This window comes from Enoplosus armatus, chromosome 4 (genome assembly GCF_043641665.1).
Source record: "Enoplosus armatus isolate fEnoArm2 chromosome 4, fEnoArm2.hap1, whole genome shotgun sequence".
Classification (NCBI taxonomy): domain Eukaryota; kingdom Metazoa; phylum Chordata; class Actinopteri; order Centrarchiformes; family Enoplosidae; genus Enoplosus; species Enoplosus armatus.
Genome location: NC_092183.1, coordinates 121,798 through 149,658, shown reverse-complemented (window position 1 = coordinate 149,658; position 27,861 = coordinate 121,798). Strand labels below are relative to the sequence as shown.

At 42.0% G+C, this 27,861-nt stretch overlaps 2 protein-coding genes across 2 annotated transcripts; one reads left to right on the top strand and one right to left on the bottom strand.

The window, feature by feature from the left end:
- Window positions 1-1,834: 1,834 nt before the first annotated feature.
- LOC139283706 (transcription termination factor 1-like) lies at window positions 1,835-19,918 on the top strand. Its single transcript, XM_070903729.1, has 13 exons — window positions 1,835-2,185; window positions 2,952-3,149; window positions 8,437-8,525; window positions 11,225-12,091; window positions 12,212-12,336; window positions 13,126-13,311; window positions 13,636-13,714; window positions 14,188-14,312; window positions 14,415-14,610; window positions 15,037-15,129; window positions 16,347-16,412; window positions 18,777-18,862; window positions 19,150-19,918. Exons 1-13 carry the CDS (start codon window positions 1,835-1,837, stop codon window positions 19,329-19,331), a joined length of 2,643 nt encoding a protein of 880 aa, XP_070759830.1. The 3' UTR covers window positions 19,332-19,918.
- On the bottom strand, window positions 19,430-25,937 carry endog (endonuclease G). Its single transcript, XM_070904650.1, has 6 exons — window positions 25,765-25,937; window positions 21,881-22,074; window positions 21,616-21,757; window positions 20,545-20,654; window positions 20,380-20,461; window positions 19,430-20,309 (listed from the first exon to the last, which is right to left on the bottom strand). Exons 1-6 carry the CDS (start codon window positions 25,933-25,935, stop codon window positions 20,112-20,114), a joined length of 897 nt encoding a protein of 298 aa, XP_070760751.1. The 5' UTR covers window positions 25,936-25,937; the 3' UTR covers window positions 19,430-20,111.
- Window positions 25,938-27,861: the final 1,924 nt, after the last annotated feature.

Here is a 27,861-nt window from a genome sequence, read left to right as displayed (position 1 = left end):
CAGGCTGTTCAGAAAGGAACCCAGTAGATGGCAGTATTTGAATGTTAGCCAATAACAAGAATTTCTGTTTTGGTTGAGTTCAATTGAAGAAATTTCTTAGATATCCAGTTTCTTACATCTACTAAGCACTCCTTTAAAGAACTTAAGTCTACTGAGGTCAGAGGGCTTAACAGGGACCTGCAACTGTGTGTCGTCAGCGTAACATCATCACTAAATTAAATCAGGTTTCACTCACAAACTAGTTCTGACATAGTGTTCAGTTGTTACCAAATATTTATGCATTTTAATATTGTGTGACTTGGATTAGCATGTTTTGATATTTCCAACTCATTACAAACAGCATGAAAATTACTAACTCTGAAACATAACTATTTCTTCATGTATGCATAAACAAATATATAGAAATGATTGACAATTCAGTTTAATACACAATTTGGCCTCTTAAAACCAGTTATTTTTGGAAGCTATGCTAGCTTGTGATGCTACAGTGACTTTCTGTTTACATAGTTGATTGCTCTTGATTGGACAGTGCTACAGATGTTTCCTAGCAACAGAAGTCTTTACTAGCTGAGACATTTCAGAATTAGTGAAGGATTTATGAAGAGCTGCTGCAGTCCAGAGTCCTGGACTCTGTGGAATCTATCCCTGGATCCAGACATTGTTCAAGGATCCTGTTCGTGGACCTTCAAATACACAGAGGGGTTCAGGTTAGAGTGACTAAACAGAGTTCACCTCGAGTGGAAGGACTTCATATTTCTCCTATGTTTCATCTATGAGACGTGGTGACAACAGAGGTGATCGTAACGCATGGTGACACAGCTTGCTTCATGGTTGAGGTGTGATATGGCAGTAATATGGGACATTCCAAGACATGATCAGCATAATTCACAACGGAAAGTGTATAATGTCTCAACATAATTACAGATCGATAAGGCAAATCTCCAAAATGGTTTCAACAGATGGAGTTTTTCTCGTCCATGTTAGTGTAAGAGTGAGACTGGGCGATGGAAACATGGTTGTGCAAACATAAATTTGGTGTATACTTGTTGAATGTCTATCAGCTTGTTTGCACATGGTTGGAGTTTACAGTGGTGTTGTGTGGACGTTCCAGAGTCAGGTGTTTTTAACTGGGCGGTGCTGTTCGGGCATCTGGTTGTTCTGGGAAGGTAGAAAAGGGGAAAAGAAGAAAAAGAGCAGGGAGTTTGTGGGGTTTGAAATGGAGTGTAATGGCTTCGTGTAACTGATCTATGTTGTTGAGATTTAACTAAACTTAAGAAGAAAACCCATTATTGGACTGTTTCACATTCCTTCTCACACACCCACGCCGCTTACATTAGCTTAAAAGATGAGATTCAGAGTTCTTTCTTGACCTTGACAATGGCAGTTCACAAAACAATCTCACCTCAAGGTACACAACGTTTCCAAGGTGAAAAATTAACTTTCAGTCAATTTTTAAGCCAACATGCACTAAAAGTGCTCAGAAAAATAAAAATCTGAACATCTACAGTTCCAGTATAACTGAGAAGAATCTATTGAGGAAGATACTGTGATACAAACAGCCACTGACTTTAAAGTGAGATTCGTCAATCATGCATCTGACTTTAATCATATTAGAGCTCGACCTGAACAGAACACAAGAACATTTATCCACTTAGTTGATTGCCACTCGCCGTGATCCAGGAATTCAAAGAACCTGATGTTACCTGATTTGTAAAGTAACATGGTTCTTCATGTGGATCTGTGTCTCACTTCCTGCTCTACTATTTTTCTGCCCAGGTTTAGCTCCTCCCACTGATGAGAAAAATAGCCCCGCCTAAACCTCCACATCTCCAATATGGCTGACAAAAAACTGTCAGGTTTACCTCCTCCCTCCCTGTCTTCACCTTCTCATCAGAATGGGAGGATTGGGGTGACTGCACCCAAACACTCTCCATCCCCCCACTATAACGGCAATCTGGAGGCTGGACCAGGATGCCACAGTCCCAATAACACCAGTGCTGTTCCCCAGCCTCACTCTGCACCCAGCAGCAGGACCTCAGCCTCCACCTCACCCCTCAGGAGCCATGGAGGTCTTGTGACTCCTGTACCAGGTCCTGGTCCTGAAGGAAGCTCCACCAGGCCCCGGGGTCAGAGCTTTGGCTCTGCTCTGAGCTCCAGGACCAGACCCACTACTTCCAGGAGCAAGGTAACTGTCACCTGCTGCTGCCAAAAAAACTATTGAATTCTTCCGAATAGAATTAGAATGTGAAAGTGAACTGGTTTAAAGTGCTGAATGAGATTACAAAGTGTAATCTTTAGCTTCAGCTGGTTTAATAACACAAGAATAACACCTGTTCATGTTATTGACTGTTCTAAAGTTCATAACAAGAATGAATCAGAAATGCAGCATTTTGATTCAACATCCTTTGTTTTTCTATGTCTTTGCATATAGTCATTTACCTGTGAAAAATAAAACGGTGAAACAAAAAACAAATTCCTGAAATTCCAGGGCTGCAATAATAATTACAAAAAACTCCATCAGCAACATGTATAGTAAACTCATACTATACAGTAATGTGAGGGTTCTAGTCTTCCTCCCTAGTTTCCAAACAAAGTCATTCTAAATCCGTCCTCTTTCATTTGTTTGGTAATGAGACTAAAAACAGGACACCTGGTAGGTTTTCAGCTGAAATTGCAATCAGCTATGATTATTATTCATTTCATTGTAAATATTCTGCTATTTTTTGAACAATTTGCTGCAAATATAGTGTTTTGCAGGTGGAGTATGAAGGGGAAAGAGTTCATGGATTTTGGAAAGTGTGGTCAATGAATGCATTTTATGTGAAAGCAATGAAAAATGATTCTCAGTTCGGTCCACATAGATTCTGTTTCTGACTGTGTGAAGCGTTTTGACAATGCTATTGAAAAAAAACTGTAATAACCCATGGCTTGTCCCTGTGCTGTCGTTTTAGTGCAGGAGCAGCCAGCAGGAGGAGCCAGAGGCCTTGTTGGACCTGATCCTGGAGTGTCAGGGTCAGAGACTGGAGGACCAGAGAGCCAGCATCAGCCTACTGCCTGACCAAGGACCAGTTGCTCTTTGTGGGGCCTGCAGCCCCAACCAGCCCACCCTTCCTAGTCTGGACTTCTACTGCATGCTCATACACTACCAGGTACCAGCATGTCATATGACTGTTTTTAGGGAGGAAACATAATGACACTACACTGATGTTTGTCTTCACTGTATCAAACATTCAGAGGATGAAGTGAGGTGAAATATTGTTTTCGTTTTTCTTTCCAGCTGTGAGTAGCTTCTTCTTAATCCCCTGGATGCTGCCATTTTAAACTACACTTCACGTTGTCTTTTTTACAATGTGAGGGCAAGGTGGCGGTGGTGAGGTTCCCAGAGTTCAATAAACAAGGGGTTAGGGTTAGGGTTAGGCTAACCCCCTAACCCTAACCCTAACCCAGGCAAAGTCTGAGAGAGGAGAGGCAGGAAGGCAGGTCACAGTAGGCAACAGACAGGTTTACAAACCAGTGCACCAGGTACTGGAAGGACAAGGGTAAGGGTGGGGACAGGGTACATGATATCTCTTCAAGTATAGGCTACCTCTTCCAGGGCACCAGTACCAGCACACTGGAACCAGCAGTTAACCACCAGGACACAAGGTACGGGGGACAGGCAGGAATAGAATACAGCATACAGCCAGCACTGGGTACAGGTGGTAACAGGGTAAAGACAAAAACAGGGCACAGTACAGACAGAGACGGGGCACAGGAATACGTGAGATGGGGTACATGTGGGAACAGGGTAAAGACACAAACGGGGTACAGGGAGATGCAGGAACAAGGTACAGGTAGGAACTGGTCTGGTGACATCCATGAAAACTTAATGGGATTTCAATGGCCTGCCTTTCCCTGTCTGCCTTACTCTCCATCTGCCTGTCTCACTGTCTGTCTGTCTATAGTCTGACAGGATGGAGGACCAGAGGTGCTCCCTTCCTGATCTGGATGATGTGGTTGGTTTGGCACCTGAAGGTCAGGAGGATTTCTTCAGTTTGATTCAGAGAGTTCAGTCCAGGAGGATGGATGAGCAGAGAGCCTCGCTGCTGCTGACACACTCTGAGGATGACCACGACACACACATCAACACACACACAGCAGGATCCTCCCCCCATCATCATCACCATCATCATCACTGATTAAGAGCAGAGTCTGAAAGGATCCTTCAGAGCTCCACAAGGACAGGGTTTTACTAGTACTCTTTAAGTGTAAGACTGTTGAACAGAGTTTCGATCTTGTCATCAGGACATTTTGGATTTTCATGTGAATCAGTCTGGCTGCAGGATTCAGACTGAAACCAGAATCCTACCAGACTGTGTTGATGTAGAAACCTTGATGATACTTCTGCATGATGACTCCAAACAACAGACTTACAGTGATTATAGTAAACACACCCTGAAGGTCTGGTCTGAGACCACCCGAATGTGTTCCTACTGTAGTTTCTCAACTGCTGCTGGTCTTAGTTGTCTTGTTTTTAGGACCCATAGTGTTCCTGAGCCCAGTAGTTAAAGGTTCCATGTGTAAGTTGTGATCACTCGTAGACCCTAACCCTTGTTTGTATCTCATGTGTACTCAAGTGGCGATACACATCCTGCTGCCAGTCAGCTGGCAAATATTAATGAATTAATACAAAATTAATATTCTGTTGGCCATTTGATCAACCTCATGACTACCAATTTACTGGGACTTTTTACAACATTTTTCCTTTTTTAATTTTATGATTTTTATTGGCATATTTCTGCAGGTTTCTGTCCAGCATCATCTCCTGTTAGAACACCTGACTTATAGACTATAATATATCATCCTGTCTAATATCTCTGTGACTCTCACATCCCCTTAACCTTCTCTCATGTTAGTCATCAACCACTTTGCTTTAGAAAGATGTTTTTATTATCTAACTTCATGTTAAATCACAGTGCAGCTCTGCTCTGATGACACATCATTAACAGCTGTATTATTTTTTTTTAATTTTTAATTATATCTGTTATCTTTAAGCTCCGTGGAGTAAAACTCTTCTTTTTACTGTTTGGTAAAGTTTTTGACCATTTTTATTGGGGTTTTTTTTCAGGACCGATACAGATGATTAGAGACTGATAACAATATACATTTTCCGTAAAAATTAAAATCTCAGTGTCAAAATTTAGAATAAAGCAAACTTCAACACAAAACCAAATGCCTTTAAGCATCTGTTTAACTAAATGCTGCAAAAGAAAACATTTCAACATTATCTTTTCAAAAAGCTGCAGGCCGACAACCAACTTTAGAAAGTTGGTTTCAATTTTTTAAATGTCATACATTAACAACATGTGATAACAGGGAACCTGTCATTCAAGACTAGGCTACTTCATTACTGATTACTATAGCTGAATATGAACAATAGCAATAGAAGTGAGTTGATGTGTATGACCGGTTTTGTTAAATGACATGCGAGAAATGTGCATTATTTGGAAGGATGAGTGACTGATTTAAAAGCCCTCGCTTTCGCCTCCATGGAATGAAATCCTGTAGGTTTTGACTTTGGGCATTGTCAGAGATGTAACTGTCATCATAGAATTAAATGATAAGATTGTGGTGTTTAATGGAGTCTGGGACATTGAGTGACACTACAGAGCGGTGATGCAGACAGAGAGAGGCGGCTGAATCAGAGCCAGAGTAGGACATTTTAAAATGAATTCATTTTATCTCCAATTGGATAAAATGAATAATGATTCTGATAATTATAGAAATGCTGAATATCGGAGCCGATAACCTGTTGAGCCTTAGTTTTTATGAGTGAAATCTTCCCACAAAGCAGAACCTTGGTCAGATCCTTATATGGGAATTTTTGGGGACGTAGATTATGTAAATGATAATGATGAAATCTCACATACGTTCACCTCCTCATTAACAGCCTCATCAGGCTGAAACGAGTGATTTACAACAAGTTTGTGCAGTTAAGAGTTTGAGGAATCTGACAACGAACTAACCTGACGGAGAGTTTCAGGAGAAAAATACAAAAAAGTTCTTGCGTGAGATCTAATAAGTTTTGGTGAGAAACACTGAATATAAACACTTTGATTACAAGCAAACTCCACAGGTCACATGACTCACAGGGAGTCAGTCCTTTTCCACTGTATGAACTTCACCACCTGTAAAACAGCGTTGTCTCTGGTTCTGCTTTTGTTTCCACTGTTCTGTCCCACTTTGGGGATGAGTTCCTGGACCAGATTGGTAAGAAAGTGTGTTTGAACATACAGACGATGTTCTGATTCAGAATAGCTGAAGTGTGCTTTGTTCTGCATTTCTCTGTAAACTGTACATTGTGTTCTCAGTGTGGGGAGAACGTTAAATAAGTTTCCATTCAGGTAGCATTGGTATTTTCTGAATCATGTCACATTTCCAGTAGAGATATTTTTTGCACTCCGTAGAAGCAACCAAATGCTACATCACTATTCTATTCTCTTGAAGAAAATATTCTGTTAATTTAACCCAACTGACGTCTAAAAGTAACTACATGGAAAACAAAATGTAAATTTCCACTTCTTCTGTTCTTGCTCATTTTACAGCTGAACTGAACTCTGCTACCAAACAGAAGATAAACATGACCATGTTCTGTTTGTAAAACACAGTGAAACCAGGAAGAACCTAGAACTTCCAGGTCCATCAGACTTGAACCAGATCCAGACCTGAACCAGGTCCTTGGTTGCAAAAACTTAAACAAATGAAACATGTGGTTTGCAAATAGAAAACGTGCCTATCAATCACACCCACGTTATATTAAATATAAACAATGTTATATTATATTAACATCACGCTTCAGAAACAAATACAGCATGTCAAGTACAAAAAAATATATCCAACAAAGACAAAAAAATATCACGTGACTTTTGGCACACTCTTTCCACCGTGATTGTGCTGAGAATTTTCTGAGTAATTCGCCCTCCACAACAGCAGGTGGCGCTATGAGTCTGTTTAAATGTGCCTGGATACGGCGCAGCCGCTCAGCCTTCCTTCCAATTTAGCCCAGTGGCCACTCTCAGTATTGCAGCAAAAATATTATAATATTATTTATTTAATATAATATGTTGTGTTTGTACGTTTTGTATTTGCAGACCTCACTGTGTTTGTTAGTGAATCGTAGGACATTTATAAAACATGTTTCGTTTGTTTGTTAAGTTTTGGCAGGAAATGAACTCGCACTCTTCACCTGTTCGTCTGCCCTGTCATGTAAAATCATCTGTAATAACATCAGTAGAAATATTCGCTTTTGATAAAGTAACAACATATTTTAACATTTATCTAATAAAAAAATGACAATTGATGGATGTTTTTCTGCAGAACATCTAAAAATGATCCACGTTGAATTTGTTATGAATAAAAAAAACGTGTTTTTATGTGTATGAGTAAATCTGCAATCCAGAAACAAGAGAAACAGTGTAAAGTTACAGTCGGCAGATACAACTTCAGCTAAAGCATCATGCTGAAGGGCCCCTCTTGTACTATTTATATTGTAGGATAATTATCACTGATGCAGTCGTGTGGGAGTTCATCTCATGAACACATCTTCTTGTGCAGATCAGACAGGCTGAAATATTGTGACCTCAGACAGATTTGATTTCACTTCTTATGAGAAATAAACCTTTCAGGACTCAGTTACATAGAAAACTGATAAATATAAAAATAAAAGACGACACAGAACACAAAACCATGCATGCAGCTCTTTATTTTGTATTAAAAAAAATACTGTTGCAGTAGAGGTATGAAGGAACATGGAATGGAAACACTCAGGCTTATAATTGTACTTAGGTGTAGTACATGAGTAAAAGTACTTAGTTATATTGCAGCAGAGCATCTGAAGAACAGAGATCACCATAAACGTTCAGTCGAGTGCGGAACCAGGAAACTCAGACATCTATGTTACCGCCGCCCACCTGGTCTTTGAGTCGCCCTGCGCATTAGTGATGGGAATTCTGGCTCTTTTTAGTAAACCGGATCATTTGGCTCAGCTCACCAAGAAGAGCCGGCTCTTTCGGCTCCCAAACGGCTCTTCATTTTACCACTTATACCTTTTATAATTCAGCCAAATTTAGCACTGTTTTGACTTATGATTTGTATGTGTACACATATATCACTTAAATTATTCAATACATCCTTTGTACTGAAGTATTCAAAAGTAAAAATTACATTTTCTAATATTGTAGGAAAGCTCCACTGGTTAGGAAATTTGCGAACAATATGGGGTGTCTTGTCAGGACACGGAAGGCAGGGATATGCTTTAAATGGTTTATTTCTGAAGCAGGCACTTTAAAGGCAGATGCACAGGCATTTAATAGAAATCGCTACAGTAGGTATGGTTTTGCTGTCATTGACGCACACAACTGTGTTAAACGAGCTCAATCAGCTGTTTTGCCGTCTCAGTGGATCACGGTGAGAAGTGGGAAAACGAAACTTAACTCTGCCTGCAGACTGGAGCGAGCCGTGTGCAGAGGGCGTTGCCTAACAACGAGGTAAGCATCATTGTCCGAGCATTTGGCACAAATATCAATAATCGTCATATCATTCTTCCTTATATTACTTTACAAAAAAACCCGGCTTGGTCGCGGACGGGAGCCGGCTCCCATCGTTCACTTAAAAGAGCCGGCTCTTTGAACCAGCTCGTTCGCGACCGACACATCACTACTGCGCATGCGCTGCTAGAAAACAGGAAGTAAACAAGAAGCGTCGTGCCTTCCACCCCGCGTGCGTGCAACGGCAGGAGACGGTTTGAGACGGTGAGTGGATTCAGATTCAAACTTTAAAAGCTTCCAGACTGTTTCAGACGGTCGAATCCGTTTTAATGTTTGTGTTTAGAACCGAGACCAAATTCGGACCGGTTCTCCTGGACGGTCTCTGTGGAGTCTGCTGTTGTCGGTGGTAGTTTGGGTTCAGGTTAAAGAATAAGTTCACATTTTATTCGATAATTCCCTCCTCTCTGACACTACCACCAAAGAACTAAAGAAGACCCCCAGGACCGAGCCAGCCTTCCTGAGCCCGCACCCTGCTGCGCGGCACACCACAGCGAAGCAGATAGCACAGACTGCCACGGACTGGTACTGCAGACACAGTGACAGGCCGGGAAGTAGAGTCGGCTCTGGTCTCTCTTCTACACAGCCCCAGTGTTCTTAATCCGGTCCAGCTCTTTGTACAGGTGTACTCCCATATATTTGTTGTCCAGCATTGTGTCCACATCCACCCCCTGGATGGAAATGGGTGTAGGGGGTGTCCACCACCAACTCCTTGGTCTTGCCAGTGTTAAGCTGCAGGTGGTTCAGCCCATACCACTATGTTACTCAGCCCCCTTCCCTTCACTGATGCAGCCTACAGTGTCACATGAAAGGGACATGAAGTGTTGTGTATTTTCACCAAGTCAGTCAGTTATACAGACGAGGATCTAGAGGCTCAGATGTGAACACGCACATACCAATACATGCATGTCGTTAAGGAGAATAGCAAGTCCTTCACCTTTTCTTTTGTCACTTGTTCTGTCCTGTCCGCCCAGACACTCTGGAGGCCGTCTGCAGACATGATGGAGTGGGGTGGGGGGGTAGTGGAGACATTAAGAAAATAGGTTTCTTATTTATTTAGGCGTCATAACGTAATCTTGTTATTTCCTGAGACTTCAGGTTGTTTGGTCATTTTTATATTGTGTATGTGTACTACTGCAGTATTATAGTGATATATACACTATGCAGCACTGCAGCATTATAGTAATATAAAGGGTATTTAGTACTGCATTATTACAGAAGTGTATATATGTATTTCTGTAGTATATACAGTATGTATTAATGTTGTATCATTAGCCCGGCCTGTAAATACTGTATTTTTGGGCCGATACCAATATTAGGAAAAAATATATATTTTATCGATATATTGGCCGATATTCTTTGTATATATAGAATATACACATAATTATATGTTTGAGTTGGAACCAAACTAGTTTGCATTGCATGTTCTATTCTATATTCTTTTCTAATAATCTTCACTAATGATGAATGTTTCTTTATATTTAGGTATATATAAAAAAACTCAATGTAATGAGTGAAGCCACTGGCAACACGTCTGATGTCCTCTCTACTAAACTTCTCTACTATATCAAGCTAGCTATTAGATTCATGCTACAGCTTTGTTCTGAAACATTATTTCAAAGGATTGAACTCCAATCAGAAACTCTTTTTCTTGCTTATCAAAAGTTTTCATCTTTAGCAATATTTTCCTGTAAATTTATCCCAAACATCTTTCTCAACATTATATTCTCTAACAAAGAAAGTTATATTTCCTTCTGATGAACTGATCAATGAATGGATGACTCAACCCAAATGTCAGACCAGAGGCCTGTACTACGAAGCAGGATTTGAGGTTAGTGAGGTACCTTCAGGGTTATGACGGTGGTTCACTTCTTACAGGGATACATCGCCATGGTAACTTATGCTGCACACATAACCTGCTCTGGACCATCACCAATCTTAGAAGATCCCGTGGAGCTCGGGGCGGATCATGAGAGGGTCTCTTAGGGGGGGCAGAGTGTTCAGAGACCGGCAGCCCTTTGTCTTTCCCTGGCGGTGTTTAATATGAGAGATATAGATTCTGGTTGGAGGGAATGACTCCTGTTTACTGATATCATCCTCCAGCAGAGATTGACTGAAGCACTGAAGCCTCGTACTTGTTGTTCTTAGAAGATATGAAAGTAAGCCTACTCAACGCTTTGAACCATGTTTTTATATTTATGTTTTATTTGGTCCGTCTGAAACTCCGGGGCTGCAGCTGACAGAATAAGACTAAAACTGTCCAACACGCCATAAGAACACATCTCACAACACATGAATTTAATAGAACACACAAATGTAATGACAGTCAGATCTGCTCGGGCCCTCATGATGGGGCAGTGATATTAGAAGCCTTCAGTCACACAGTGGGGGTTGTTGGCAGCTGCTGCCCCCCCTTTCATGTGAATGTGCTCGTGGCTGGATTATGAAACCCTGGGTTGACTCACCGAGTTGATAACCAGCGTCTTGTGAGCGCTTAGCGGGATGCGGCTGTTAGGTTCAGTGAAGCCAGATAAGAGAAGATATCCTGAGTATGTTGAACCTGCTTCGCAGTACAGGCCTCTGATCAGGTCTGGTCCTGGACCAGATTATAATCTGACTGAAGGTTGTTTTTTCTTTTACAGCTCCAACAACAAACTGATCAGCAGCATCAAGTCTACACCTCCTTCTGCTGGTGTTCCTCCTCCTGCCATGAAACGGCCTACCCTCTCTCCCTCCCCTCAAAGGAAGAGGAGGTGGTCAGATAGTCTGGAGGAATGTCTGGCACCTGTCGACATCGACACACCTGTGAGACTAGAGAAGAAGAAGAAGAAAAAAAACAAGAGAGAGGAAGAGGAGACTAGTCATCCTCCTCGTGCTGTGGATGGAGATATGTGCAGCCAGGAGGAGGAGGAGGAGAAGAAGAAGAAGAAGAAGAAGAAACAAAAGAGGGAGGAAGAGGCGGCCAGTCATCCTCCTCGTGCTGTGGATGGAGATATGTGCAGCCAGGAGGAGGAGGAGAAGAAGAAGAAGAAGAAGAAGAAGAAAAAAAAGAGGGAGGAAGAGGAGTCCAGTTATCCTCCTCGTGCTGCTGATGGAGATACGTACAGCCAGAAGGAGGAGGAGGAGGAGACACAGATTGCTGTAGAAACGAATAAGACAGAACAGAAGAAGAAAAAACACAAGAATGGAGAGAGTGAGGAGAGTGTCGTCATGGTAACGGCTGACTACAACAACAGAAAAACAGACACCAGGATGAAGGAGGAGAAGAAGAAGAAAGATGAGAGGGTGGTGGAGGCGATGCCACAGGAAGGAGAGACTGTGGAAGAGGAGGAGGAGGAGGAGGAGGAGGAGGAGGAGGAGGAGGAGGAGGAGAAGAAGAAGAAGAAGAAGAAGAAGAAGAAGCAGCAGAAGCAGAAGCAGAGAAAAGAGGAGAGGAGGGGAGGAGGGAGCGAGGAGGTGTGGGAGGGGAAGAAGAAGAGACAGAGAAGAAGAGCAGATGTAGAAGATGAGTGAGTATTTGGTCGCTGCACGTGGAAACATCTCAATAGTAAAGTCACATGTTGCTATAGAGTCTTCATGCTCCACCAGCCAATCAGAGCGCAGTGTTAACTGTACTTCCTGTGTTGCAGGTTTGACTGCACATTGTTGGAGGAGCTGCAGGAGTTTGTTCCAGACGTCAAGAAGAAATCAGTCGATCAGATCAAGAAACTGCTGAGATACGACCTGCATCGCTTCAAGAACTTCAAACAGCAAGGTACTGATACTGCAAATAGTTCAAACAGCAAGGTACTAATATTGAATACAGCAACGTACTATGTAGGAATGTTAATGATTAATGATTAATCGATTAATTGCTGTTAAGAATTTAACCGATTAAAGATGTGGTTACTGGCAATGTACGTTTTGTGTCCCATTCGTACGGAGCTCTCATATATTAACTTTTATACCACAAAAGGGCGCACTTCACCTCTGCGGGTGAGAAAATTACTGGCTCAACAAAGGGCCACTTGTCAGGGGGACATGGTGAGGCAAGATGAAGAAAAAAAAAACGTAATCCAGCGTGGAGCATTATTGTCTTATAATACAGCTCCAGTACGTCACTGTTGAAGAGTTGGCGCCCGACGACCGCAGGACAAATCAAAAGTGGAACACCGTCCTCCCAACAAACAATCCTGTAGTGTTAGCTGGAAGAGGCTGTAGTGATGAGCGTTCAATAACTACAGGCTTTATTTATGGTGGATAAAGACATGATGCTGATAAACGTTGTGGACTGTGAGGCATTTCATGAGCTACTGAACTACACTGAGCCAGGCTACCACATCCCCTCAAGAGGTACCATTACTAGCCGGGTTGAGAAATAATGTTTCACATAACTGAATTGTTTTAAGGAAACTTAAACTGAGAAAAAGACATGCGTTTTGTATCTTATTAATTATTAATCGATTATTGATTGTTAACGTGTTCCGCTATTGGTTAAGGAAAATACACTAAATGTGCAAGCATAGTACTAATACTTAAAGTACACCTGTTTCTCTTCCTTCAGGAGTTTCTCTGCGTCGGGGGCGATGCACTCAGGAGGAGAATCAGCGAATCAGAGAGAACATTGCAGACTTCCTGGCTCTGACGGGCCTCAGCTCGGCCAATCAGCTTCTGTTTCCTCAGAGGTTCAAAGGGCAGGAGGCGGAGATCAAGAAGCTGAGAGCACAACATCACTTCCTGGAGAGGATTGGTAATTTCTGTTGTCAATCTAGTCTGTCCACACGACACCTGTCTCCTGTCTGTACGTCCAGAGAGGGACCCCTCCTCTGCTGCTCTTCCTGAGCTTTCTAACAGTTTTTCCCTGTTAAAGGGATCTGAGTGGAGGATCTCAGGACTGAGGGGGCTGTATGATGCCCCCTGAGGCAGACTGGGGTTTATGGATTGAAATAAAATTGACTTTATTTGATAATGTAAACACACAAAAACATCAACATTATCGTCATCATCATTACTTGGGATCAGGTGTGACAGTCCTCCTGATCGTCTCTGTCTGTCTCTCTACCCGTCTCTCCAGCGGAGGGAATTCCTCGGACATGTAATCAGGTGCACACCAGAGCCAAGAAGATTTTTGATGACAGGAACCACATGGGAAGGTCAGAGGTCAAAGTTAACTTCAACGTGTTTCTGTTCTCAGAAAAAACCCCTCTGTGTCTTTCACGTCTAGCAGTAGAACCTGTATCCTTATGTCCTCGCGGTTGAACCGTCTCTAGCTCTGTGTTGTAGCTGCTGAGCCCATTGCTTCTTTATATTCTATATATACCCTCTGTCATTACATTATATTTGCAGAGCCCTCTGTGTCTTTACGTTCTAGCTGCGGAACCCTCTGTGTCTTTACGTTCTAGCTGAGGAACCCTCTGTGTCTTTACGTTCTAGCTGCAGGAACCCTCTGTGTCTTTACGTTCTAGCTGCGGAACCCTCTGTGTCTTTACGTTCTAGCTGCGGAATCCTGTGTGTCTTTATGTTCTAGCTGCAGAACCCTCTGTGTCTTTGCGTTCCGGCTGTGGAGCCCATGTATCTCTATGTTCTTGCTGTGGGTAATCTCTGTATGTATCTCTGAACCTTTTAGGTTCTCGAAGGAGGAGATGCATTCTCTGATGAAGTTACAGAACCTCCATGGTAACAACTGGAAGAGGATCTCTGAGAAGATGGACCGCAGCGTCTACGCCTTACAGAAACGCTTCGCCAGCATCGGTAAAAACTGACTCATGACAACGTGACCTCTGACCTTTTCTATTAGCCCCACCCACCACAAAACTCAGGTACAGGTTAATGTCTGTATATGTGTCCGTCCAGCTCCAGGTCGTGGTTTGTGGAGTCCAGATGAGGAGTCTAGGTTGAAGCGGGCTCTGAAGGCTCACCTGCAGGTTCTGGTCCAGCAGAGTCCTGCAGGTTCTGGTCTGAGCAGAGACCAGCTGTGTAACAACCTGCCCTGGAAGGAGATCAGTCAGCAGGTCGGGACCAGAGCCTGGGGCCAGTGCCGAATCAAGTGGTCAGTACACCTGCTAGGTCTGATTCTGATACTGTACTGGTACCGTATGGGTATTGTACTGTACTGGTACAATCCTGGTATAATCCTGGTACTGTACTTGTACTGTACGGTCCACTACTGGTACTTGTACATTACCGGTACTGGTACTTTACTTACAACATTTCAGGTGTTCAGGTGTACGATAAGTGTGTGTGTTTCAGGTGTGTGTGTGTGTGTGTGTGTGTGTGTGTGTGTGTGTGTTTCAAGTGTACTTTGTGTGTGTTTCAAGTGTACTTTGTGTGTGTGTGTGTGTGTGTGTGTGTCTGTGTTTCAGGTGATCAGGTGTGTGTGTGTGTGTGTGTGTGTGTGTGTGTGTTTCAGGGGTGGGTGGGTGTGTGTGTGTGTTTCAGGTGATCAGGTGTGTGTGTGTGTGTGTGTGTGTTTCAGGTTCACCATTCTGAAGTTGAAACTGTCTTCAGGTGTCAGCACCTTCAACAGAGGAGCTGAAGGACTTCAGGCTAAAATCCACCTCATCAACACGTAAGATCACATGACACCTGAAACAGGACACCCATGTGTGATGGGCCAGAACTGCTGTAATGGTGTAAATAAAGGATCCTGACACCGGTTCCTCACTTTATTGCACTTAAGTGTGTGTACGTGCGTGCGTGTGTGTGGTTCTGAAAGATAACAATATACAGTAGCCATTCATAATGGAGCACTCAATACCTGCAGTAGCAATAACAGCATGTAACTTGGCTACAACACAGTCACAGCGGGCTGTTTAACCGTAATTAAATAATACCTGAAATAATAATCAGACTGTTTACATCCATGACGTTTGTTACTGACAGTAAAATGTTGGAGGTAACATTAAAGAAGAGGACCGTTTGGTACCGTTACGTCATTAAATGACACCTTTCCATGTCATAAAATGACTAATTATTTATCATTAATCGAGAACAAAGCAAGTGAACAAACTTCATCATACTGCATCTACTGTCCCCAGCCAGGTCTGCGGCGGTACCCCTGAACCTGTCCTGCTATATGATCTTCAGAACAATGATTGAATGATTTAAGATTTGGGATGTTAATGAGATCATTAGTAGATGATTTAGTAAAAAAACTATAACCGATGGATCCCTTAATTTTGGGCTGGTTTTAATGCTGATAGTATGTTGTAAGTGATTTTGTAGCATATCATTCATGTGCATATATAAGGTAAAGTTTTTTTTAAGGTAAGTCTTTGTTTGGGAAATGCTTCATTTTAACCGTAACTGTTTTCAACGTTAGAAATCACACATTTTAATAAACTCCTTATTTTCAACATAATCTTGCACAATGCGAACGCATCATCTTATACTTTTTACATCCATGGTCTCACACCAGACATGGACCGGAGCTAGATTGACTGATGTGCGCTCCGAAATGAAAAGGGGGCCTTTTTTGCTCCGTGTCTGGTGTAAACCCGACGTCATGAGGGAGACCATCTGCTCTGAGAATGGAAATTTTTGATATAGGTACCTTGAAAGTGCTTGAATTCTACTCTTAAAAAGCTGTACAAGCCCCGAGTTTGTCTCTTTGGCTCCATAAAGTTTCCCATTTTGGCGTGGAAGAACTGAACTGGTCTGACCTTAACCCCATCCAACAGCTTTAGGATGAACTGGATCAAATAAGACCTTGAGAACATCACTAGCAATAGTAGTAATAATAATAATAATAATAATGATAATAATAATAATAATTGTGTGTTTCAGGTTGCACAACATGCGTGTGGATGATGCAGCAGACATCGACTGGGACAAGGTCGCTCAGACAGTCGGGTGAGGTCAAAGGTCAAAACCACGTTCACTTTGAACCACAACATTTAATTTGATCCCAGAACAGAAGCTGCATCTTTGCCTCAGTGTTATTCTCAGACTTGAAGGTTTTATATCTTTCCTGCAGGAATGTTAATGAATCCAAAGTCTTTAAATGACCTCTGACCTCTTTTTATTTTACACTGTACTCGTCCCTCTGAGTCCTGTAGCATCAGCAGGTAACTTAAAGTGGCTCCTTCACTCAGAACAGTGATTCGCCTTGTTCCTTCACTGTTTGAGTTACATCTGCCACTCCGGGTCTCTCCATTAAAACAATAACAGGCGTTTGTTGACGTTGTGAAGTAGCGTGGGATCATGGGAGTTGTTGTCTTCACTACCATTCCTGTCGTTGCAGTCAGCTTCCCCTGGTTAGGATTCCTTCAGTATTCATCGTTCAAGAGGTTTTTACCGAGAGCTACAGTATCCTCAGAGGTCTCCTCCTAACGTTAAAGGTTCTGTATGGAGTTTTAAGAAAGTTGTTGTTTTTAACGACACCGGTGGCCGTGAAGTAAACGGCAGTCAGCATCCTGTTGCTGGTGTGCGCAGTCGGTAGGCGAGTGAACAGTGAAGTGACAAATAGATACAACACCAGCGAGTTCCCTTCGCTCCACAAGCTCTCTTCGCTTTTTTCAGTCTAATAAATAAACTCACAAAATGTCACATGAAATACTCTTACACCTACTTTCCTTATTAAACAGAAAAACACAACTGCATACCTTCTGAATTCAAGTTCCTCTCTCCCACTGGACTATGACTAGCTTACTGCCATGTTAACTCATCATAAAACACACTTCATTCAAACGCGGCAACAACAAACTAAAACTCACCAAAAATGTTGTGGTTAGTCTTTCCACCGTTCCAACCATCACCAACTCTGTTGTGGTCTAAATAAATCCCTAACCCACCGAGTTAGAGGTGAAAATATTCAGTCTGTAACGTGCCACACTGTGTTCCCCTGCTGCCTCTTTGTCACTGCTGGCCTCTCTGGGTTAGCTCGCTGAACGGGAGTCTGTAGCTGAGCAACGCCGTTTGTCATAATACATCAGTTAGTATCATGGATCACGTTAGCTGGTGGAGTAAGTTGGCAAGCTAGCCAACGAACAGATCTACTCAGGTAGTGTTTTGCGAGCCATAACATTAGTGAGCAAGCTAAGGTTAGCCAGCTAGCTGTAACTTAACTACGCTGCATGGGTTTGGCGTTGGTTGCTTCGCATCGTGAGCTGATGAAGTGATTTGCAAACGGCAAGCGAGCCAAGTTATCAGCCAGATCAGCTCTGGCAGTCTGGATGAATTAGCTGATGTTATCCACTCAAGATAGTATTTTGCAGTGTTAGCTAGCTAGCAATTTGTCCGTGTAAGCAAACAAGTTACGTGGACTTTGTGTTGGGCTCTGTGTTTTGGTGGGTGCTGGTTGTTTGTTGACGGTAGCGGACTGAGCTGAACATGGAGCTGAAGAGAGGCTAAACACTCGGGAGCGCGCATGACATCACCTCCTTTGGAAAACCGTCCTGAGTCCTTTACACAGAAATCAGTCCACAGGCTGTTATAGGCAACCAGGGAAGTCGGGGAGGGTCTTGCTTTTTTATGTGACTTTACACTCCATTCACACATTGGCAATAAAAAGGGATTAATACATGTTAATTGTTGCATATTGTTATATATAGGACCTTTAACGTTAACTGATAACTGAAGATGACCAGATGAACATTGACTAAAATCCTTCAACAAGTTAAAAATGATAAAGATCTAAAGTTCATCGTAGAAATATGGTTTAAAACTGGATCAAAAGTCAATTCATGACTTCTGGCTGATGTATGATCTTTGTGTGCTTGTGCTGACAGTCGCTCTGTATAATTTCCCCCCGGGATCAATAAAGTATTTCTGATTCTGATGTATGATCAAAGGGGACAGCGACCACTAGCCTGATTAAATTACAGATTTCTCTGTTTTTGAAAATTGTTGGAAATATCTGGGATAGTCCACAAGTCAACAAAATATATAACACGAAAAGTTACATATTATAGCTTTAAATCTCACTTTATCACATGGACGTATCTGCAGGATTTATGACTTCTCAACTAGTTTGGAGCCAATCAGGGTCCAGTAAGACAGGGACAAACCTGAAGCCTCCTAGTCACAAGACTTTACAGAGAAGAAGTTGTGTTGTGTTCTGCTGTTAAATATTAAAGATTCTGGATTCTTATTGAGGGCAAGAGAGATGTGGAGCGAAGTAGTTTTAGACGTGATGTCAGGGACATTAATACCACAGTTAGGAATACTACATTAACTGGACTGATACTAACAGTAGCCTTTGTTGTTGTATTCCAGTAAAGTGACTCCTGTGTGTGTTCAGAAGAGTTTCCACAGACTGAAGGTTTCCAGAGTTCCCAACTGGACCAGTTTATCCCATGGAGGTCAGTACTGCTCTTTATCTTACTGCAGGAAGTTCAACAGAAGGTAACAAGACCACAAGGCCCATTTAGTAGCTCTTCTGGAGCTTTCTATTGTATCACATTTAACATCAACATGTGTGAGCAGATGAAATCCAGTAATTCAGTCCTTACATCCACGAAGTAATCCAGTGATGGGGGTTCGCTGCAAACAGCTGATTCAGCTACTTTGAATGGAGACAGTGTGACTAAATGGAAACATAACTTGTTACCATGGTTACAGCCATCACTTCCTCTTCCTGTTTGTTCAGAGATCATTGATGTCCTGCAGGAGAGAGTCGCTCCTCTCTTGCAGGAAAAACTGAGGAGGTTCAGCAGAGAGTTGCAGCAGGAGGTGCAGGAGGAGAACAGGTACCTGCTGCGAGACATCTTCAGCTCACAGGACGAAGACGAGTTCATGGAGGTGGACAACAGTCAGCTGACCTCAAACTAAGAAGTCTCTACAAATAAAAGCAGGCCCCGCCGCTCCTTCGATGTGATTGGCTGTCACCTTTCAGTCAGACTGAATGAACTGAAACAAATTGAACCAGATTGAATTCTGAACTGGAGCTTTTATTGTGAAGGTCCTGATGAATTGATGACCAGACTCTGTAACTTTTATGTTTTTAACCTTTCTAATTAAGTTTTTTTTTCATGTTGTCTGTCTGTGCTGCTTTCATCAAACAACAACCAGTTAAATCTGCACCGATCAATAATATTTATCAGGACACAATGATCAGACATTTCACAGTTTCATTGACTTGGAGGTGGAATTAAGATCTCAAGTCTTCAGCTGCTCATTCAAAATATTAAATATTTTTATAAAGAGTAAAAAGTTCCATCAGATATTTGTTCTCTAAAAGGGGGTTAATTAAAGGATAGATGGATTTTCTTCATCGATGAAGGGTTAATGAACCCCACAGAATGACATCACAGATTAAGACCTTCAATTAAAGTTCATTACTGGATTCAAAATATATTATGGCTCATTAAGTAATTTATCACTGGATTTTCACCAAGTGGCTGAAAAACAAGTCAATGAATGCAGATTAAAATATTTAATAATTCATCTACAGGTTTGAAATCTAATTGATCTTTGAAATATCAAATACATTAATAATATTCAGACAAACATCATCACATGATCAGTTTAAATATACTGATCACATGACACTTTAAAAGACCAGCTAGAGAGACAGACTGAGCAGCCGCAGTGCATTGTGGGTGGTGTAGTTCATCTGTCAGTGATGGCATGCAGGCTGCCGGTCCTCTTCATGATGTTTGGGACAAACAGAAGTCCTGATGCTCTCTCGACGGTTTCTATGGGAACCAGGAAACGTTCCAGAGGAACCTTCTCATCTATTGGTTCATTTGGTAAAACATACGGCCGAAGCTCCACCCCCCTGCCGTCTGCCTGCTCCAGGATCAGTATCTGAGGAGACATGGAACAGGTGAATCCATCAGCTGTCAGGACATCGTCATCATCAGACAGGTGGACTCACCTTGAAGAAGTGTGTCGGCACGGCGACGTGATTTCGTCCTAAAACCTGATATCGAACGTAGAGTTTCCCATCAGCCTCCTGCCTGAAACACACACACACACCTGATGATGTCATCCTGTAGCCCCTCGCACACCGTAGAAGACGAAGCAGCAGCAGACGAGTTACCTGGGCAGGTAGAGCGGTCCGGTGCAGACGTAGACGTTCAGGTAACGTTTGGTCAAAGAACGACACAGTTTCTCCAGATTGTTCCAGGTTTTCTGGTTCAGGTGAGGGTTCTCAACACAGACAGAACATAATATATTTCAATTCTGGTTCTCCAAAGAACATAACCGACCATAGTGATCCTCATTAACATTTACCTGCAAAACTGATGTTCCTGCTTCACCTGAGAACTGGAAACAGTTATAGCCTGCAGTCAGGTAGAGTTGTACGTGTGTGTGTGTGCGTGTATGGGGGGTGAAATGGGTCATGGAGGACGAGACATGCACATACGTTCGTGTGATTATTTACTAAAAGTCCCACACGTGTGTGTGATTAGTACAACTCAGTCATGTGTGCACACGTGCGACTCTTAACATACAATGTGCGCATCCTTGCGACCGCCCACGCATGTGCATGCGCATGTGCATGCGCATGTGTGCCTGTTAACCCCCCTCCAGCAGCAGGTCTTTGATCCAGTAGAATCAAACAGGACTTTTTAATGTGAGTTCATCCAGAACCTCCACTGCTTTCACCTGCAGGACTGAAGTGAACTGATGTGGAGTTTTTCCTTCAGAGGGTTGGTATTAGCATTTTCTTTTTCAAATTAATATTTTATTTATTATTTATGGGCAAGATCCGGGACCTCCCCAGATGGGTACCAGCACCAGGGCCAGTGGTTAGTCAGGAGTCCAGGATCGCAGAGATGGTGCTGGTCCGGCGGGTCACGGAGCAGATCAAAAATCCACAGAGCCTGGAGCACATTGGACAACTAAACTGTCATCACAAACAAGCTTTATTTATTAACATTTTCATGTTGGGTTAACAGTCCATGTGCGCATGCACATGCATGTCCGGTTGCAAGGATGCATGCACGTCTATATGCTAAAAGTCGCATGTGCATGGCAGAGTTGTACTAATCACACACACGCACGTTCATACACGCATGTGAGACTTTCAGTCAATAATCACCAAAATGTACAAACGTGCTTCTCATCCACCGTGACCCATTTCACCCCCCACAGTGTGTGTGTTTACCTGTGGTGCGACATTGCTCAAGTAGAAGGTGTCCTCCATGGCTTTCTGACTCCACTTGTGATTGGCTGCAGCAGCCAGGTGACCTCTGTCAAAGCCACTCCCCCTGTAGTCAGCGAGGGTTGCTCTGTGAAACACGTGCACACTGGGAGGGGGGATAGACACGCATGTTGTTTCACAATGAGGAACTATACTTCCTGTCTCACCTCCTCTTCACCAACCTGTAGTAGCCCTCTACTACCCGTCTTCTTGTTTATTCCTATCTCACCTGTCGTCCTCTTTGAAGTCGCAGTACTTCCTGTCTGATGGGCCGCTCAGAGAGGCGGGGTTTAGCCTCTCTATTACCCAGGATGCAGTGCGTGTGCGGGGGTCGTATGAGGTGACGTAGGACTCTCTGATCTTGATGTTGGCCAGTGAGGGGAAGCCGTACTTCATCACCGCTCCTGAACCACCTGGACTCACCTGGACAACGAGACACAACAGGTAAACACTGTTAGAGCTGCAACGATTATTGAATCGAAAGCAAATTAGTTGCCAGCTAATCTGATAATCGATAAATCGTTTCAGTCATTTTTCAAGCAAAAATGTAAAACATTTGCTGGTTCCAGCTTCTTAAATGTGAGGATTTTCTGCTTTTCTTTGTCATTTATAATAGTAAATGAATAGTCTTTGGGTCCCCAACCCTTTGGACAAAAGAAGCAATTTGAAGGAGTCACTTCGGTCTCTGGGAAATTGTGATGAGCATTTATCACAATTCTTTGACATTTTATAGACTAAATAATTAATCCATTAATCGTGACAATAATCGGCAGATTAATCGATAATGAAAATAACCTTTGGTTACAGCCCTAAACACTGAAAATGAAGTTAAATGAACTTTTCCACCTGTTCCATGCCGCTCTCAATTCAATTAAATTTCATTTATATATCTCAGGGCACGTTTCATAGACCAGAGGCCTGTACTGCAAAGCAGGTTCATACCCAGGATATCTTCTCTTATCTGGCTTCACTGAACCTAACAGCCGCATCCCGCTAAGCGCTCACAAGACGCTGGTTATCAACTCGGTGAGTCAACCCAGGGTTTCATAATCCAGCCACGAGCACATTCACATGAAAGGAGGGGCAGCATCTGACCAATCACAAACATGGACTCGTCTACTGGCAGTACAGCGGCATATTTTACAACCGAAGAGCAAACTATAATATTAGACAAAGAAGAAGTTCAACACATCATCCAGGCTGAACGCAGCACAGCAGCAGCTGCCAACAACCCCCACTGTGTGACTGAAGGCTTCTAATGTCACTGCCCCATCATGAGGGCCTGAGCAGATCTGACTGATTACATTTGTGTGTTCTATTAAATTCATGTGTTGCGAGATGTGTTCTTATGGTGTGTTGGACAGTTTGTCTTATTCTGTCAGCTGCAGCCCCGGAGTGTCAGACGGAGCAAATAAAACATAAATATAAAAACATGGTTCAAAGCGCCACAGCGATTCATGATCCGCCCCGAGCCCCCCGGGATCTTCTATGATTGGTGATGCCGTTAACCAAGAGAGCTGATTGGTCAGTAGGCAGAGCTTTTATACGAGTTGATCTGATATCTGGAACATCACCCACTCCGGAGTAGGTTATAAGTTACCATGGCGATGTACCCCGGTAACAAGTGAACAACCGTTGTAACCCTGAAAACACAGGGTTAACCCTGAAGGTACCTCCCTGACCTCAAATCCTGCTTCGTAGTGCAGGCCTCTGGTCTAGACCGTAAGTCTCTTTCAAAGTAACACAACTACTACTGAAAACTGATGTTATCAATTCACAGTTCAACTGTTAAGGGCGGTGGGTCCCAGAACCTCCTCCTCTTTACCTTACTACGCACACACACACACGCACACACACACACACACACACACTCAACACAACCTCCACAGCAAGTTATATTCAGGTCATCAAACAACTGAACACAGAACTGTAAAACTGGCCCTTGTGTTGTTTGTCACATGCATGCACACGAGGATGCACGTGCACGTACACAGACGAAGTAATATACAGTCCCGCCAATGGTTTTATATTATTCCTCTGAGCTACAGGTGGAGGGAACACACCAAGATATGCATCAATGACAGAGAAGTGACGTTTGTTAGAGCTCAATAATACACAACAGAAATTGTTTATACCTTCACAGGGAGCTTTAAGGATGTTTGAATACTTCTTCTTTATAACACTGAAATATTTTACTTCTGTCTGCATTTATGTGGTTTGACAGTTTTAGTTGTGTGACTTCAAATACTTTATTTCCAGTAAATGTTATGTTTTAGGGTTCACAAAGTCAGATGGAAAATTTAAGTATCCAACCTTCAAAATCTGTATTCATATAATTCAAATTCAATAATTCAGACGGAGTCAGCAGGTTTTCAGTCTGTTTGTTCACACTGGAAATGAAATGACGAAATAAAGTTGACGCAAAACAGACAGAATTCAAACTAAATACAGTTGATGTTTAAGTGAGCTGTTGATGGACACATGTTCAGTACATTTTCAGTCCATGTTCAGTCCATGTTACAGTCCGCGTTTCAGTCCATGTTACAGTCTATGTTACAGTCTAATTTCAGTACGTTACAGTACATGTTGCAGTACATATTACAGTTGATGTTACAGTATATGTTACAGTCCATGTTCAGTACATGCTACAGTCCATGTTACAGTACATGGTCAGTACATGTTTCAGTCCATGTTACAGTACATGGTCAGTACATGTTTCAGTCCATGTTCAGTCCATGTTCAGTACAAGTTCTGTACATATTACAGTACATGTTACAGTCCATGTTTCAGTACGTTACAGTCCATGTTCAGTACATGTTCAGTACATGTTACAGTACATGTTACAGTCCATGTTCAGTTCATGTTACAGTCCATGTTACAGTCCATGTTTAGTACATTTTACAGTTCATGTCCTTTACATGTTACACTATATGTTACAGTCCATGTTCAGTACATGTAACAGTACATGTTCAGTCCATGTTACGGTTCAAGTTCAGTCCATGTTCAGTCCATGTTCAGGACATGTTCAGGACATGTGACAGTCCATGTTCAGTCTGTGTTCAATGTTTCCTATAAATTACCTAGACTATGGTGGCCTGCCACAGTTTTTACACTTCTCAAAATAACATAAAAGATCCGCTGCATCCAAGACACCGAGGCACTTTGAGGACACATTGTTTGAGGTTAGTAACGTTAGCCAATGTTACAGTATCCACTACTCCAGACAGAAGTTTATTTTTATCAGTGTACGAAGGCAAACAGACAACATTAATGCAGAACTTATCATTAATAATTAACGTTAATCTAACGTTAGCTATGTCAGGTGACGTTAACATTAGCTGTCAGTCTCGCTTATGTTGACTGACATATTCAGCTGCTTGTCGTGGAAAATAATGCATAATGTATTTGCCATTTATGTTGGCTAATTATTATTATATTAACTAATATTTTGGACGGCAGCTTCTCTGTCTTCTTCCTGTCCTCTTCCTCTCAGCAGTAGGCTTGTTCCCAGCCTTCATCCCCTCACGGAGAACGTCAGGTGTTCTACTTTGCGCTGCCACTGGGGCTCATATGAGGTTCTATGTGCTGTTGAGCATGGTGCAGTGGCTGGACACGGAGCCCTTATTGTTTCATCTCATGAGGTGGGTGTGTGTTTGTGGGACTGGACGGTACCAAAAGCTGTTTTTGGAAGTCAATTGTCCGGTCTCCAATATATACACAAGGTTAAACAGAGCTGGGTGTGGAGTTCTTCATAGATCTAGCCTCATAACTTTGCTCTCCAAGTGCAGCAGATTCATGTATTTAACTTAAAAACATTTTACAACATTTTCTTCCGGGGGACTCCCTAGAGGATCAGAATCTCACAAAATGTTATAGAATAATAGTTGGTTTTCAGTCCATGTTCAGACGATGTGCAACATGTCACACCACAGGTACTATATATATATATATATATATATATATATATATATAATATATATATATATATGTGTGTATACACATATATAGTATTTTTCTACCTCCAAACCTAAAAATATGAGTCATGTTCTAATAGAAACTTCCACTTTCTGCAGCAACACACACACACACACACACACACACACACTGATTCACCGTCAGCTCGGAGGCCTGGACTCTCGGTACTGGGATCACCGGGATTCTACTCAGCAGATTGGGTCTCTCCTCCTCCTCCTCCCCGCCTCTGACACTCAGCAGGCGGCTCACTGAAGCTCCGATTCCCGCTCCGCATAACAAGGTCGCTCCGGTCCGACACAACCGCCTCATGATGCCGGTGGATCAGCTGGAAATGACGCAGGGTGATGACGTCACAGGATGTTTAATTACTCTAACAATATATTTAACGGGCTCGACTTCCTGTGAACAAAAACAATATTAAATATCCGAAATATGTGTTCAATCGGTCGACATGTTCAACAACATGTGAATAAACAACTCGTGTCTCTTTTTTTCTTTAAAAAAACTTTATTGAAACATTATTTTCATCGACAATGAATTATCTTTTAACTGTTGCTACAGTCATCCTTTTGTGAAAAATCTAATCATCAAAAATATGAATCAGTGGGAAATACAAAATAATGATAATGATAATAACAATAATGGTAATCATAATAACAATAGCAATAATAATGCTAAAAGTAGTAATAACAATATTTTTAAACAATGAATAAAAGAAGCAGTGAAGCCCAATAAGACAGGAGAGAGATATATATGTGAACTTATTTATTTTTAAATTTTTGTAAAAAACAAACAAAACAAACAATTGTAGCAAAACAAAAATGGTAGAAAGAATTAGAGATTGTGATTGTGGGTGATGAGAGGAAGCTTGTTCTGAGACTCATAAAACAGCTGTTTCAGAGAAATTGTTATATGTTAATAAACATGTTAAATATGATGCATCTGCATCTTCTAACTGTTGGAAGGGATGTTGAGAAATCTGAACTGTTAAAATCATGCTGGACTGGAGTAAAAAGTGTCCTGAAATCATGAATATTGGATAATTGGCAAAACAAAGCCTAAGTGTCGACAAATGGAAAGAAAGAAAGAAAGAAAGAAAGAAAGAAAGAAAATGACTTCAGAGACAATATTCAAGGTTTTTAAAACAAGATGAGCTACATGTCTTTATTATATAAAGTGAAACCATGGAGGACATTAAGGACAGGTACAACATGTAGACAGGCATTTTAAAGTGATTATGTTTCATTTCAATATCAATAAAATCAATCAATTGTGTTTTTTTCTCCCTTTTTTTCTCTTTTACGTTCCTGCAACCAATCAGAAAGAACCAGCAGCCAAGTGTGTGTGTGTGTGTGTGTGATTTCATGACTTTATTTCCATCTTGAGGTTATGATTCAGTGACCTTTGACCTTTTCACAGTCAAACACATGTTAAAAATACAAAGTTCAACTCAACAACACAGTCAGTCTCCATGGTTACTGTCTGTCAAGGATGTATGACGTTACCAGTTTCCACCAGGATCAGTGACGGCAGTGTGAACGCCACAGAGGTTAACCAATCAGAACACAGCACTTAGGTTCGCCAAGGTTCTCATGAGGCTGATGATTGACAGTAAGTTCAGCCAATCAGGGAGAGGCAGAGACAGAGGTGGGAAACTTTTGTCAGTGTGATTACACTTGAGTTTATTCTGCTTCCTCTGATGATTCGTCTTTACTGATCGAAGTTTGTCATCATCACGGAGCAAGAGACCACAGTCCTGTGTCCTGACAGGAATTCTTTAACCACATGGCAGCTCCCCGACCAATCAGAAACCACAGGTGTGTCCCAACAGGAAGTCTTTAACCATATGGAAGCTCCCTGACCAATCAGAAACTGTTAACAGTAAAACAGACTGCAGTCTTAAGAAGATTACATTACAGTGACAGGAATAACAACGAGCCACATTATCTGTAATTATATTCCACATGTGAGGGATGATAATAATAATATTACCCTCAATGAGCCACCTGGTGAAGAGGAGATGGTTCGTCTCAGGTATCATTCTGTTATTATTATACTCTGACCACTTACCAAGAAAATAACACACATATCACTTGATCATCTAAACAGGAAGTGCTTTTAAAATCCTGAGAAATGTTAAGAACTATAAGAATAAACCAGACAACAATTACCTTATTCCATCCAATCACAACAGAGAATTCTGGCCATGGTATAAATGTATTTATTACATATATT